Source organism: Podarcis bocagei, assembly GCF_964188305.1.
Source record: "Podarcis bocagei genome assembly, chromosome: Z".
Taxonomy (NCBI): Eukaryota; Metazoa; Chordata; class Lepidosauria; order Squamata; family Lacertidae; genus Podarcis; species Podarcis bocagei.
Genome location: NC_138140.1, coordinates 24,403,310 through 24,419,946, shown reverse-complemented (window position 1 = coordinate 24,419,946; position 16,637 = coordinate 24,403,310). Strand labels below are relative to the sequence as shown.

At 41.8% G+C, this 16,637-nt stretch overlaps 1 protein-coding gene across 4 annotated transcripts in view; it reads left to right on the top strand.

Moving 5' to 3' along the window:
• The window catches only part of LOC308578763 (vascular endothelial growth factor receptor kdr-like), a 211,639-nt gene that overhangs the window by 116,075 nt on the left and 78,927 nt on the right, over positions 1-16,637 (top strand). For all 4 annotated transcript variants that reach the window (XM_081179293.1, XM_081179296.1, XM_081179294.1 and 1 more), the window contains exon 11: positions 2,736-2,856. In XM_081179293.1, the coding sequence (XP_081035419.1) occupies positions 2,736-2,856 (121 nt within the window). The remainder of the gene's footprint in view (positions 1-2,735; positions 2,857-16,637) is intronic.

Sequence of the window (16,637 nt, the reverse complement as noted above, 5' to 3'; positions counted from 1 at the left end):
GGAAATTACAGGGGCCGAGGAAGCTGCTTTATACTAAGGCAGCCCCTTGGCCCATCTAGTTCAGTATTGTCTGCACTGATTGGTAGCGGCTGTCAGGGGACATCCCACCCTTCAGGGAGATGCCAGGAATTGAACCTGGCACCTTCTGTTTGCAAAACATATGCTCCATTATTAAGTTGTGGCATAATTTCCTTAAAGGTGTTTGTAGTGTAGCAAAATAATAGTAATAAAAAAATCACCTTATTTACCTTATATTGTTAAAATAATTAGCTGGCCCATTGTTTTTGTTCAAGGGCAGTTTTTAGTGCTGGTGAATAGGTATTCTATATTTATCTTCCTAATAATAACTGAATTTGTGTTTCATTTGTTTATTGTCAATGGCCTAGTCCCTAGGACTGTGTGGGCCTACCTCATCTTTGCCACTGTCATCAATACTGATTTTCTTGCCACCTCTCAAGAGCCACAGCTCAGTAGTTAAAGCATTTGCTTTGCATACAAAATGTCCCAATGTTCAATCCCCGACATCTCCAGGTAGGATAAAGATAGACCCTTGCCTAAGACCCTGGAGAGCTAGTGTCAGTCTGTGTAGGAAGTACTGATCTAGGTGGACCTATGACCTGAATTAGTATAAGACATCTGCTTGTTTGATCCTCCCTCTTGGCCCAGTCCATAGAACCACCCAGAGTAGTGTAAGACAAACTGGAAGCACTTGTTCTTTCCCTTTCTCTTATCACTGCTCACATCCTCAGAGAGGGCAGGTGATCATGCAGAGATAGCAAGAGGGGTGAGCCAGTCCAAGAGGACTCTGGAAAGGCCCCTCCCTGGGATGTGGTCCTTGGCAGATGCCCAATGATGCCAAACCTATTTGGTACCCTGTTCTGGCAAAGGTGCAAGCAGTATGTAAAAAATACATAAGCTACTAACTAGGGTGCCTATGTTCTTCCTCCACCATTGGAAGCAGTCGTGCCTTTGTATAGCAGCTGCTGGAAACTGCAAATGGGAAGAGTATTGTTGCACTCAATTCCTGCTTGTGGGCTTCTCATAAGCATATGGTTGTCACTGTAATAACAGGGTGGTGGTCTAGATTTCCTCCAGCAATGCTTAATTTGACCATCAAATTTAGCAATAATTCCATTTGTTTCATAGAACAATCTCCTTCCCTTCATCAAGCAGAAAACAATTCTTTGTAACTCTGAATCTGATCTTTAATTCCTGATTTCCCATATAGATTTTTTAAGGCTAGAAACACTCCCTTTTCAATACTTTCATTTCCCATGTGTATTTGCTGGAAATTAGCCAAACATTGGATTAAAAGAGTCTTTGCCCTATGTTTTTCCCATCTAGCGATGGTACCAGCACCTTACACAGATTTTTCAGTCTTCACCATTTCCAGAAGTCCTTCATCATCCAAATGCAACTAGATTATGTACAGCCAATCATGGAAATCTCCTGATTGCAACGTTGGGATTAAGGCATGCCTGTTAACGTTGGCCTGAGCCTTTGGTCTTTCATTCAGAAACCTTCTGTAGCTTTAGTAAGCTGGCTTTGGGCCCAGAACTTTCTGGAGTTTGGTAAATATATTGCAGCAGTGTACAGGAAAGAAATGGTCTGGTGAAACTGCTTGAAAGTATAAAGAAAACGTAATGTTTATTACTCATGGCAAAGAAAGCCGTTCTGAGGATGGGTTTTACATGTGGCCAAAATGGAATCACACGTGGACTAACTAAAGTGCAGCTGGCTTGAGCTAATTCACTAGGAGAATAAGTCTCTTTTACCAACAGGTGGTTACTAAAAGAGAAGGAACCAGTGCCTTTCTGTCTATCATCCCCCCCCCCCCACTGGTTCAGGTAATTTATTGCAAGTATTATTGTTTTATTTCCAACACTGAGCTTTTGGCCTGATCCAACAGGGTTCTTCTTATTGAGAGCGTGCTCACTTATGGCTTATGTGTGTGGTACGGAAGCTGTACTACCCAGGACAGGTTGGGGTTGTGCAGAGTTGTTAAGGCAGCAGAGAGCACTGTTGGCTGCCCACTCTCCACCTTAGAGCAGATTTATGCCACAAGGTGCCATAGGAAGGCACTGGACATAGTAAAAGATCCATCGCATCCTGGTCACTGTCTCTTCGAGCTCCTGCCGTCGGGACGGAGATACAGGACGATGAAGACAAGAACGAGCCATCTTAAGAACAGCTTCTTCTCCAGAGCGATCTCGGCCCTGAATGGGAAGCCTGGACTTTGAAAGTCATCTAATCTTCCTTGCTGTATTATACTGTATTGTTTTAATTAGTGTTTTTATAGTTGTTTTGATTTTGTGTGGAGTGCCCTACCTGGGTGGATGGAGCAGCCAAGTAATTTTGTTGTCCCCGAGAGGGGGATATGACAATAAAGATATTGTTGTTGTTGTTGTTGTTGTTGTTGTTGTTGTTATTATTATTTATTATTATTATTTACTTTATTCCAGGCTTTCCTAAATTGTGGCCCTCCAAATGTTAGGAGGTTCCACTTCCCACCACCCCTGAGCATTGCCTCTGCTGACTGGGACTGATGGGAGTTGGAGTCCAACAGCAACTGGAGGACCACAGGTTCCTCACTCCTACTTCAAACCCTAAGTCCATTTTCTTGGATGCCATGCTAGAAAAATGGCCATGTCTCAAGTCAGGTGCACAGATTTATGTGATTTGCCATTTCAGCTTATTCTTATTCTTTTTTCTTTTTCCTTTTTTTAAATTTTCAGATGCAAGCAACGAGGGGAAAGGATCAAGGTGGAAGAAACCATTGGCCGTGAAATCACCTACCCAGCAAATAAAATCAAGTCCATTGAACCTAAGTACATAAGACATGGCAATAAATTAAAGGTACGGAGTATTGATTTCCTGCAGTTTCAGTGGCTTCACTCAAAAGCCCCCTTTCTCTCTTTGTGTTTTTTTTTTAAAACTAATTTTTGAATATAAAAACCAACATACGATCAGTTACAATTTCCCCCTGTTCACTCCCCATAACAACCACAACTACATCCAGTTGTGTTAGTAATGATAAAATAAAACATAGCCTCCTTTCTCAAACATCTCAAGCACTGATTTCCTTTTAGCGCTGAATTTTTGACGTACTTGGAATTCTTCCACCCTGGGATCATGTTCAAATCTTCTCTGTTTATCGACTGTGGTAATGATGTCACTTGTCCCCCTTCCCTGGTTTTCATTTTATTTTTAAAGCTCTCAGAAATTGCACGACTCACTCAGAAAGCTTTTTCGTCTTGAGCCTGAGAAAGTGCAAGAAGCGCTTCCAGCCATGAGAACTCTTGCAAAGGGCACCCAGCTAATGAGATCCCTTATCTCATCCAAATGCTCAGCTGTCTTTCTTTTTTGCTCTCCACCATTCCAGCCACACTTGCTATTCACTCCATGGTTCCGACCCCAAGCAAAGCAGAAATGCATGAAATTCCTACCTCACTTTCTCCCGTTTTGGAGAAATGCCCTTTTTCAGGGGACAGTGTGGTTAGGACAATGTAGGCTGGTTTTCTGTAGTCTTCATCCATCTATCTATGTGCATTTATATCTATAATCAGTGCTTTTTTCTAGGGAAAAAATGGTGGTGGAGCTCACCATGAATACCTCCCTCATTCTTTTAGAATGGCAGTGGTGCCCATCTGAGAGGTGCTGGAACTGAATTCCAGCTGGGGGGAAAGCCCCTTCTATAGCTATGTTGCTGCCTGCCTGCCTGCCTTATACCTACCTGTCAGGCCATTAATCCAGCTTGCTCAGTATTAGGGGGTGTTTTTCTTTTCTTTATATTTGTATCCTTATCTTGAAAATCAATAAAAATAAGATTTAAAAAATCCAGCTCAGTATTGTCTACACCAGCCTTCCTCAACCTAGTGTACTCCAGATGGTTTTTGAATTCCCATCAGTCTCTGCAGCCAGCATGGTCAGTGGTCAGAAATGATGAGAGCTGCAGTCCAACAACATCTGGCAGACAAGAGGTTGTGGAAGGCAGATCTGTGGTGAATGGCAGTGGGTCTCTAGAGGGTTTAAGAAGGAGTTCCTCCCCACACCCCAGTCCTACCAGTCTCATAAAAGACTGTGGGTCTGGCACTAAACTTTCAGTTCCTTGCATCCACTGATGGGGGATGGAAAGGTGTCTGCGTGTATGTGCAGGTAGGTAGAAACATCTGGCTCATATGGCTAGGATGTAGCCTACTGTACAAAGATAAGAGTGACATCAATTGTTGCAAACATTGCCTTTGGCCTTACCTATACGGCCTCTGAAAGAAATGTGGCCCTTGGGATGATAAATGTATGAGTGTGCACATGTGCGAGTTGTACAGTATTGGTTTTCCTTTTGGTTCCTAACCTTTGTGGTAATTGTGCCTAAGACTCATAAAGCTAAACTATCTTGGATTTCAAGCATTTTCCCTGTGAAGGCCCATTAGAGAAAAAACTCCTGCTCAAACACTTTAATGAAGTCCAAGGGTGTCTGCATTAAGCAAAACTTTCAGATAATGAATATAATTTTATAAACAACACACTGATGAAAATCCTATTGCCTCCAGCCTTCCCCCCCACCCTCTTTTTATCAGTGCCAATTACCTCCAGAAATAGAACATTAAGGAAGCAGACCAATTCATTTCCCACCATATACTAGCAAGTAATTTTATTGGTGCTTTGCAAGCCAGATAAAACAAAAATGCCAGAGACTCTGGTGGCCTGCCTTTAATTGACTGTGCTGTGATGCTGGCATGAGCTCAGATCTGATAATCTTTCCTATGTGCCTTGACTCTCTTGTACTGTATCAAGAGCCTCGCATCACAGACCTCACTGGAGAGACAAATTTCCTCAGCCTCCAGTGAATCACTTGCTGCCTACTTCCATTTTGGAGATTGAGAGGCCTGTAAGGATGCAGAAATTTCAGAAACAAACAAAAATGGTTATTAAAAAACCAAACCAAAACACATGGCTTAGAGATGCTTACCCTGCTCTGGTGGTGGTGGTGGTGGTGGTGGTGATAAAATAGGCAAGGCACAGCATTCCTCGCCAGGTTCATAACTCGTATTTGTTTATTAAAATTGTGTTTTAATAACACTTCACAGTGTGACTAACTATCACATAAAACAGCTGGCAAGCTACATTAAGTTTAGACCTTATTAAAAGACTTCACAATTTCAGGGCCTCGAAAGAGTCCTGCACTGTTGTTGTTTTTTGTCATTGCTCCCTTCCTGGGTCAGGAGTGAGTTACCGTATTTTTCGCTCTCTAAGACGCACCAGACCACAAGACGCACCTAGTTTTTGGAGGAGGAAAACAAGAAAAAAAATATTCTGAATCTCAGAAGCCAGAACAGCAAGAGGGATCGCTGCGCAGTGAAAGCAGCTGTTCTGGCTTCTGGGATACCTGTGCAGCCTTCATTCGCTCCATAAGACGCACACACATTTCCCCTTACTTTTTGGGAGGGGAAAAGTGAGTCTTATAGAGCAAAAAATACGGTATATGCATGCCTGACACCTTGCTTGGAAGCAGCAGACATCTCTTAAGTTCTGTCTCCAGTACAACCCAACCCTCATTCTCCATTATGTGTGGTCACCATGAAAGGCAAAGGAAATCTTCTCTGACTGATGAGCAGACATTTGAAGAGCCAGAAGGGTTGGATGAGAATGCAATTATTCTGAAGTTTAGATAACTAAGCAGTCAGATGTTGGCTTTGGTCTGATAAATAAATGCACCCACAAAGGCTCAAGACAGCATAATAAAGAATGAGACATTCACCCTCCATGGGGTTGCCTGTGGATGCAGGGACCTAAATAGCAACACCCGAAATTTATATGCATAATGTAGCTTGCTATACGTTGAGGCATTCATGTGGACTGCCCACATCACAAATTATTATTATTATTACATATTTATTTAATATCCTGCCATTTTTTCCCCAAGGGAGCCCAGGGAGGCAAACACATCAAATACATTTTTTTTAAAATACAGCATTATAAAACAGTTAAAACATTCTAAAAACAGTTACAGTTTAAAACATTGTTTCATCTTCTCTCTCTCTCTCTCTCTCTCTCTCTCTCTCTCTCTCTCTCTCTTGGTGTGTGGACAAGATGGTACTGGGCAGTTAGATAGCTTGTACTGAAACCAGCTAGGGGCTTTGAAAACAGCATTATAAACTTGACCCAGAAATGTATTGCAGGTGGCATATATAATACAAGTGTAAATGAAGCAGACCGTCATATTCCAATGATGGTGGTGGTGGCAGTAAAACTTCTTTCATTCCTGAAAGTTTCTAGTATGCTTCAGGCCCCCTTTGTAATCTATAGAGGACATGCCATCATCCTTAAGACTTGAGGTGAATTGTCTTCCGTGGCTTAATAGTGATTTCTTTTCTTGCAGTAACGTTAGCTTGTTGCCATGGACTTGGCAGATTTAGGGAGTCGCTGAACGACGCTAGTGTAAACCTGCCAATTCTGTCTTCCCATAACCATCTCTATCACAGCACTGTGACAGTATCCAACAGCTTGAACTGTTTCCCACCCACTTTCCCCACACCTACTCACCCGCATTGCCTCACTGCAAGGGAGAAAATAGAGGTGGGGGTGGGGACGAGACTATGGAACTGAAAAGTGTGGAGTCACACAAGCCCTGTCTATTTTTGCTGACTGCAGTTTCCTGTCTCTTAAGGCTTAATTGGAAGATCAATTTAAGAGCGTGCCCCTTCATCACTTTAGCCTTTGCAGAATAATCTTGCAAATAGTCCTGGAGACAAAGCTATTTCTTATTCACACATGATGGATGGCGTAGCCTTCCTTTGGGGCAAATAACCATGTCATGTATTGTGTTTTTCTTAGAGGCTCAAGGGTGTGCATTCTAGAATTTTAGAAGCAGAATACTTGATTCTGCAAAGAGGAGGTTACTACATGGTACTTGAATCTATCCAGTCTCAAAGCAGAGGGTTGTTCTTATGTGAATGTATATCCCACGGATACTTCCACAATTAGATTACTGAGGGCTTCTCCATGCTTGCCTTTCCTCCACTCTTTCTAAGCATGGTCTGCGATTTTAAGCTCAGTATCCAAGCTCCCCACCTCCTTTTTCTTTTGTTCTAGAGCTTTCCCCATGAAAACCTGCTCTTGAAAGCTCAGTTGGCGTCAACGTCAATCTGCAGAAAACCCGAATTGATGTTTGCTGGGTTTTCGCAGGGAAAGCTCAGGGCAAAAAACCAGCAACACCATGCTTATGCATGGGGCATTAAACCACAGGCCTCTGCCTGGAAAGCATATGGCAAAAGGAAAGTGTGGATAAACCCTGAGGCAGCTGGCTCCACTGAAACACATTGGGGGCTAATCTACACTGGTCAGTGAAAACATAAAAGATGCGTTATAAACATGAGACACTCGAGGGCACTGTAGAGCAGTGATCTATTGCCGATGTAAATTTGCATTGAGAGCTATATTACTTTCTAAAAATAATGTTATCCCGATCAGTGTAGATCCAACCTGGCTTTGATACAATCAGAAATTTCTCTTCGTCATGTTATGGTCCATTCATACACATAATCATAGAACCAAAGAGTATGTATAGGCTCTGAGTAGGAATATGAAGCACCTGTTTATGTACTACAAGTACTTGTGAGAAGAACAGCTATTTTACCTGAAATCCTCCAGGCATTGCAGAAGAGAATTCTGGAATCCAGAGTCGATTCTGGGATCCAGCTTGATAGACTGGCTGCTGAAAGTTTGCCATGCAGTATTTGTGTGTAGCCATAACCATGGATGACTAGCAGGCCAGGGTCACCCAATGGGGAGGAGAAAATGTTGAAGCTCAGTGGCAGAACATCTGCTTAGCATGCATAAGGTCCCTGATTTGATTCCCAGCATTTCCAGGTAACACTGGGAATGTCCCATGTCAGAATCCCTGTAGAGCTACTACCAGTCAGCATAGGTAATACTAAGCTAGATGGATCAGTGTTCTGGATATAAGGTAGTTTCTCATGTTCCACACTAATCTTTATCAGACTCCATTTTTGCAGGCCATGCACTCCTCATTACAGTATAGTGTGTCATAAGCTGGAAACAGGAAGCTTTTGTTGCTAGTGTGATAGCATTGGCACTGCCCAAGGGCTACACTTTTCTGTGTGAGAAGAGGACACATTACAAAAGTCACAGTGTGTGTGTGTGTGTGTGTGTGTGTGTGATTGCTTAATTGGCTCCAAATTACTGCCTCTTCCTCAGTCCTGGGATGGGGAACCTGTGACCCTACGGAAATGGTTGGACTACAACTCCCTTCGTCCCTGTTCTTTGGTCATGTTGACTGCAGCTGGGATGGTTGGAATTCCAACAACATCAAGGGGGCAGGGGCAGGCTCTTCATCCATGCCTTAATCTATAATTCAGGACCCCCAGTAATTATGATCAGCATAGCTCTGTCAGTGTCTGCCTGCCACAATGGCTATAGAGAGTCTTCATGCTTGGAGGCAGTCTTTCTCTGGGTGCAGTGTGCTTGGGTTACACAGCAGGGGAGAGGGAATGTCTTCCAAGCACTGCTTGTGGGCTTTCCGGAAGCAATGGCCTGTCCACATCTGAAAACAAGAAGTGGGAAAGAAGAGGCTTTGGTTTGATCTTGCAGCGCTGGGTTTATCCTTTTCAGCATTTATGTTTTGTTTGCTTGCCTTTATCCCACTCTTCTCGTTATTTGATCATCTTTCTCTGCACGTTTAAAAAACGTGTGCCTTAAAGTTGTTCCAAAGAGACGAGATTTGAAAGAAGAATCCCTTAATCCCCAACGGCAGTTCATGGCCAGACACAGACGGATTTCATGGAAGTGGGGCTTCTCCAACCCGAGGTGGTTTTTCTAAGCACCTAAAATAACAGCTGGGGTACATCTGTGCAAACATCTGCATTATGTAGTCATAGGCAGTTTATCATTTGTATTAGTGCAGGCCATATCTGGACTGAGGGGGCGTAGCCGCACATTTTGACATTGCATTCAACCCTCTGAGCATATAAATGAGGCATAATCAGGTTTTTTTTGTTGTTGTTTTAAAAAAATGTTATCAAATCAATGAAACATCAGGATCTTTTTAATTGCAAATTTGCAATTTAGTTACAACATTTTAAGTGATGTGTCTGAGTCATTCTTAGAGCTGCTTCCTCACTGAGAAATGGCTATAACTCACTAGCAAAGGAGATGTTTTGCATGCAGAAGTATCAGGCTCAGTCTTTGGTGTTTTCAGGTAAGGCTGGGGAAGATATTTGTCTGAAAACTCTGGAGCTCCACAGCTGATCAATGTATAAAGTCCTGAGTTAGGTGGATCAATGAACTGACTTGGTATACAGTGACTTCCTAAGTTCTTTTTTGAATTGAACCTTTATTCAGAGCAAGGAAGGCTGAAATATTAATTTATTTTAGGGAAAGAGCTGCAGCTCAGTAGCTAAAGGATATCTGCATGCAAAAAGATCCAGGTTCAATCTCTGACATCTCCAGTTAGGGCTGCGAAGGACTGCTGTCTGAAATGCTGGAAAGCCACTGTCAAGTCAGCAAAGACAAAAGTCACATCTAGTCTGACCCTAAGCCATTTGCACCGTGAAAAGGTAACAGAACAAAATGTAAAAGGAGTTCCTTGAGAACCAGGATGATCTTAGGGGGCAGATCAGCTGTAAAAAGCCACTGTCAAATACCCCAATGTCTATCCCTTTTCTAAACTAAAATCAAGAGCGATATTCCAGATAACCTTAGAGCATTAAGGACATTCTGTATCTTTTGATTGCAAGCAGGAAGTGCCTGGCTTCTAAAGAAGCTACCAGTGCTGACGTCCTGACCATTTCCATATGAATTCAGTTTTCTGATTTACTATTTAATATGCTGGAAAGGGAAATCCACAGATAGGTTTGCTCATGCAGACATATAGCACCATGTGCACAATGTGATATTCTGGAGACGTGTGGCTTTATTGTATTGGCAACTGAAAGAGGACCTGAGCATGCAGACAACTAAAACTTTTGCATTAGATCCTTGCCAAGATAACTGAACTTTTGATCTCAGGGATTTACGCAGAAGAAGAAAGCTTGAGTGAAAGGCTGGCACATAATCATTTCAAGGGATTCTTCTTATTAAAAGATAATCACTCTCAATCTTTCATTTCCCCACTGAAATCCTGCAAATTTCTGGGCTCAAGAGTTGTTTGCAAGTAAAGGCAGTTATGCAGCAAATGGGTTTGGTGAATGTCTGCCTGTGTTACACCTTTATTTCCCACACAAGCATGGAGGGCATGTAAGACATATGTCTGTTTCAATGCCTGTGTAGCTCTAAACATCTGTTTGCATGTGTCTGGGGACCCTGGTTAACCCAGACAGGCTAATATGGGTAAAGGTGGTCCTTCAAGTAACTTGGTACCCAAACTATTAAGTGCAGGGATAACCAACAAGGTTCCTTCCAGATGTTTCTAGACTACAACTTCCACCAGTCCCAGTTTGTCAGGAATGTTGGAAGTTGTAGTTCAACAACATCAGGAAGGCACCTTGTTGGCCATTGCAAGCTATAATAGTTAGCCTGACCACTGTAGTCCATAGGTCTTCAACTTGTGGATCAGGACTCATAGGTCGGTTGTGATGCCATTCTAGGTGGGCCGTGGCAAAGTAGTTTCTGCCCTGATGGCTGACCAAACAGAGGAGCACTATTTGCATTGTCTGAGCAGTGTCTCCTTTCCATGGGTGCTGCAAAACGGCAAAAGAAAAGCAAAAGCCTTTTTCAATGCAAAAGATATTTCTGGCCAACCGTAGCCCCAGAGGCAGGCTATTTTGTACCCTAGGCAAGGCTAACTACTTGAACACACCACTCCCCAAAATTGCTAACTTCAATTTTCAAAAACAGATGTCTTGTAGAAAAAATTAGAAGCACAAAATTGAAACTGCTAAATTTGCTTTAAATTGCAAGAATAAGTAACACAACAGGCTTTGATTAACTTCCTCAAATACAGAAGAAAATGTTTTAGCACACAAATCATTTTGAATAACCTTGTGAATTGTGATGTTGAAATTCAAGTCTCTTAAAGGTTTTCAATTTCAGGCACATAAAAATCTCATTTTGTGTGCCATTTCCTTCGCAAATTTTGTCACCAATTCCTTCAGGTCAAGTGCTGAGGCTTGGGTATGTTCAACTGATGTAGTTTCCAAACCAACTAGTCTCCTTTGCAACATTGTTGAGCATGTGCATTTTCTTAAAGCTTTGAGCAACCACATGCCACTGACATTGGAAGTGTGAGAAAGATCCTTTTTGCAACAGAAACATTGGGCACATTATCCAGGAGTTTTTGTTGTGATATGAAAGGAAGCACACCTTTTGGCATTTGAACTATTGTTATAAGTTCACAGCACAGAAGATCCGCATCAGTAGTTTTTCCAAATTCTTTTTTTATTATTTTTTATTTTATTTTTAAAATAATATTTATTAGTTTTCCAACAAATTAAATACAACACTACAAAACACCAAAAAAGAAAAAACATACAATACAATACAAAAAACAAACAAACAAAACAAAACAAAACAAAACAAAAACCATTTAAAACACAATCCAATTTCAACATCTTATCTTTCTTTCCCTTATTTCCTCGACCTCCTCACACCTCCCTTTTTGTATTCCACTTCTGTTAATTGTTTCAGCAATTCCTTTCCATTCTTCCTCTGTTTTCTATCCTATAATTGTCTTAACACATTCTAACCATATTTTTCCCTTTAAAGCTCTATTAATCTACCACCTGTAAATCATTTTCATTAAATTTTCTCTTAGGGCATTACATGCCGTAAATTTCATACCTGTGGTCCATAACCGTTCCCAGTCAGCCATCATTATGTTATGTCCAACATCTTGTGCCCATTTAATCATAGCTGATTTCACCGTTTCATCCTGAGTGTTCTATTTCAACAGCAAGTTATACATTCTTGACAAATTCTTGGTTTTTGAATCTAACAATTCTGTTTCCAATTTTGATTTTTCCACCTGGAAACCAACTTTTTTGTCCAATTTGTATGCCTCCATTATTTGATAATAATGGAGCCAATCTCGCACTTTGTTTTTCAATTTTTCAAAGCTCTGCAATTTTATTCTCTCTCCATCTTGTTCCAAAATTTCCCAATATTTCAGCCATTTGGCCTCCATATTGAGTTTTTTCTGTGCCTTCACTTCCATTGGTGACAACCATCTTGGGGTTTCCCCCCCCCCCAACAAATCCTTATATCTTATCCAAACATTAAACAATGCTTTTCTAACAATATGATTTTTAAATGCTTTATGTACTTTTACCTTATCGTACCACAAATATGCATGCCAACCAAATACATTGTTAAAACCTTCTAAATCCAAAACTTCAGTATTTTCAAGAAGCAGCCATTCTCTCAGCCAGCAAAAAGCAGCTGATTGATAATAAAGTTTAAGGTCTGGCAGGGCAAATCCACCTCTTTAGCATCCGTTAATATCTTAAATTTTATTCGAGGCATCTTGCCCTGACAAACAAATCTAGAAATATCCTTCTGCCACTTCTTGAAACAATCCATTTTATCCAAAATTTGCAATGTTTGGAACAAAAATAACATCCTTAGCAGCACATTCATTTTTATCACAGCAATTTGGCACAGAAAATCCGCATCAGTAGTTTTTCCAAATTCTTTCAGGCCTTAGGTACATCTTCAGCAGATGTTTTGTTGATACTGTATATATCATTGTTGTTGTTTAGTCGTTTAGTCGTGTCCGACTCCTCGTGACCCCATGGACCAGAGCACGCCAGGCACTTCTGTCCTCCACTGCCTCCCGCAGTTTGATCAAACTCATGCTGGTAGCTTCAAGAACACCATCCAACCATCTCATTCTCTGTCGTCCCCTTCTCCTTGTGCCCTCCATCTTTCCCAACATCAGGGTCTTTTCCAGGGAGTCTTCTCCTCTCATGAGGTGGCCAAAGTATTGGAGCCTCAGCTTCACGATCTGTCCTTCCAGTGAGCGCTCAGGGCTGATTTCCTTCAGAATGGATAGGTTTGATCTTCTTGCAGTCCATGGGACTCTCAAGAGTCTCCTCCAGCACCATAATTCAAAAGCATCAATTCTTCGGCGATCAGCCTTCTTTATGGTCCAGCTCTCACTTCCATACATCACTACTGGGAAAACCATGGCTTTTACTATACGGACCTTTGTTGGCAAGGTGATGTCTCTGCTTTTTAAGATGTTGTCTAGGTTTGCCATCGCCTTTCTCCCAAGGAGCAGGCGTCTTTTAATTTCGTGACTGCTGTCACCATCTGCACTGATCATGGAGCCCAAGAAGGTAAAATCTCTCACTGCCTCCATTTCTTCCCCTTCTATTTGCCAGGAGGTGATGGGCCCAGTGGCCATGATCTTCGTTTTTTTGATGTTGAGCTTCAGACCATATTTTGCGCTCTCCTCTTTCACCCTCATTAAAAGGTTCTTTAATTCCTCTTCACTTTCTGCCATCAAGGTTGTGTCATCTGCATATCTGAGGTTGTTGATATTTCTTCCGGCAATCTTAATTCCGGCTTGGGATTCATCCAGCCCAGCCTTTCGCATGATGAATTCTGCATATAAGTTAAATAAGCAGGGAGACAATATACAGCCTTGCCGTACTCCTTTCCCAATTTTGAACCAATCAGTTGTTCCATATCCAGTTCTAACTGTAGCTTCTTGTCCCACATAGAGATTTCTCAGGAGACAGATGAGGTGATCAGGCACTCCCATTTCTTTAAGAACTTGCCATAGTTTGCTGTGGTCAACACAGTCAAAGGCTTTTGCATAGTCAATGAAGCAGAAGTAGATGTCTTTCTGGAACTCTCTAGCTTTCTCCATAATCCAGCGCATGTTTGCAATTTGGTCTCTGGTTCCTCTGCCTCTTCTAAATCCAGCTTGCACTTCTGGGAGTTCTCGGTCCACATACTGCTTGAGCCTTCCTTGTAGAATTTTAAGCATAACCTTGCTAGCGTGTGAAATGAGTGCAATTGTGCGGTAGTTGGAGCATTCTTTGGCACTGCCTTTCTTTGGGATTGGGATGTAGACTGATCTTCTCCAATCCTCTGGCCACTGCTGAGTTTTCCAAACTTGCTGGCATATTGAGTGTAGCACCTTAACAGCATCATCTTTTAAAATTTTAAACAGTTCAGCTGGAATACCATCACTTCCACTGGCCTTGTTATTAGCAGTGCTTTCTAAGGCCCATTTGACTTCACTCTCCAGGATGTCTGGCTCAAGGTCAGCAACCACACTACCTGGGGTGTACGAGACATCCATATCTTTCTGGTATAATTCCTCTGTGTATTATATCATACGTGAAGCCAAATAGGCAATTATGGTTTTGTAGCTGTTGGAATCTCTTCAATAGATTGTTTAGCCATATCAGAGGCAGCATAGTAGAAACCTGCTTTGAATTTCGGCTTTAGATCTTGTGGTGCCTCTTCCTGGGCCTCATTCTCAGTAGCATATATCCAAACTTGTTGAAAACCATCATCACCCCTGCAGCCCACAAGGAAATTTCTGGGGCAAAAAGTAAAATGCTCAGACATAGAGCTTTGAAGGGCAGACCTGTGCCTCAAAAGATTGGGGCAAAAGGTATGTGTGGATAAGTCCCCAGTCCTTTGAACCTGTTCCTTGTAGGGGTGATTACCAAATTTTTCACTTACAACTTACAGCAAAAAGAAAACCCACATATTTTAAGGTTGAACGTGTCAACCATTGACAGCATACTTCTTCACTATTTGCTAGTCTCCGCCTGTAGTGTATAGGAGAAAATCTTCTTTTTTTTTTTTTAGTCTTTGGAGAAATCGTGTGATACAACCTGCTGTGGTCCATGTTCTGTTATAAGATGTCACAAATTATCACTGCAATAGTTGGGCCAGTTAACAAGGTGACTGTAATTCAAGTCAGGCACAATACCTTCTTCTTTTGCAGACTTTGCATTACTCTCGCTTTCTTGACATCCTCTTTTTCCTATGCGTGTTTTCAAGAAACGTATCTAATTTGTAGTAGAAGCACCACATTCAGCTCCCTCTGTGCTAGCTTCAAGAAGAGTACAGTCGTATTCTTGTTCTTCAATTGCTTTCTGTGGACAAAGGTATTTCAGGAAGAACTCTTCTTGCTTTGCCTGCTCCTTAGCTTTTTCTGCCTTTTGTTTGTGGTACTGAGCTACAGGTGGCCAGTTTTTATCAGCCGTAGCTTACTAGAAATATGTAACATAACCTCCGATCAACTCTATGGTCTTTATCTATTTCACATAAAGAACAATTCTAATTCATGAATTATTTCAGAAACGATAAAATTCTTCAAAATATAAAAGACCTCCTCCGAGGTCTGCACCTTGGGTGACTGCCCAGTTGGTCCCATATTGCAGTTTGGGAGTCAGAGTTGGGTGTCATATCTAGACCAGTTGAAGACCGTGTGTGGTAACTTTGAGGCTAGATTACTGCAATGTACTGTATTTGGGGCTGCCCTTGACCCTGGTTTGGAAGCTCTAGCTGAAAAGTGAAGCTTAGTTTTTGATACAAATTCATTCAAGGTGAATGTTTTACAAAGAGGGAGAGGGAAGCTACTGTGCATATTTGGTGTAGGGTGTTAAAGAAAATAGCCAGAGATACTTTTTTTTGCAAAGCATTCTACAAAGATAAGGCTTAGGGGAATTCTCACATTCAAACCCTGTCAGCAAAAGGGATCTTGGTATCAAGAACAAAACGACTTGAGACCCTCAGGCAAAATCCTCATCCCATCCCTATTCAGCAGAGGATCCACAAGGGTGGTCCCTGGCAGGAAGTGACTCACCAGGTATAATTTCCAGGTAAAAGGGGACCTTGTGGGTCCTCTCCTGTGTGGAAGCGAACCCTTTACCACTTTGCCACCACCCCCACTCCCCCAAAGTAAGGCTTGTTTTGCTTGTGGAAAGGAGGAGACAGGCAGGCTTATTTTATTTGGCCATGTCCAATGTGTTTGTTAAAGACTAACAAAATTAAACAAAAGCACCTTGAGGACTTTTTTTATGTTCTACAAAACTACTTGGAAGGTGCAAACAGTTTTGGGGGGTGAACTGTGGTCAGAAGACTGACACATCACCGGTGTAAGCTTGGATTTAGATTAGTAGGAAGATTCTCTCTTATTTCATCTGCCTGGTATAGTCTGAACTCCTTTCTTAACCCCTGCCCCTTAGTTCATCTTCACAAGCCTAACATAACTTGATTGTGAGATAGAACCGAGAATCAAGGCAGGCAGGAGGATAGACCATATCATATAAATTTTAAAACAAATTTAAAATGACACAGAAGAGGGAAATATATCCTGGATCCCAGCTCCTTCTCTGGCAGTGGAATGTCTACTCAGTAGTAAGCTCCATTGTGTTTGATGGGACTTACTTTTAGGTAAGGGTGTATAATAGCCTTCCACAACCTGGGGCCCTTCCAGATGTTTTGGAATATGATTATGATGCTCTGGAGAACATCAGGATGATGAAGGCTGGCCTAAAACTGCAAAGTTTCCCTAGCTAATGTGGATCTTTTAGCTCTAAGCTGCATTGATGAAAGTGTGAAATCAATGTGTGACAGACTGGTAGATGTGTGTAAGAAGCAAGCAAGATGGGAATGACCTCAGCTAGAATCCCCTTTCAAGTAGAAAACTCTTG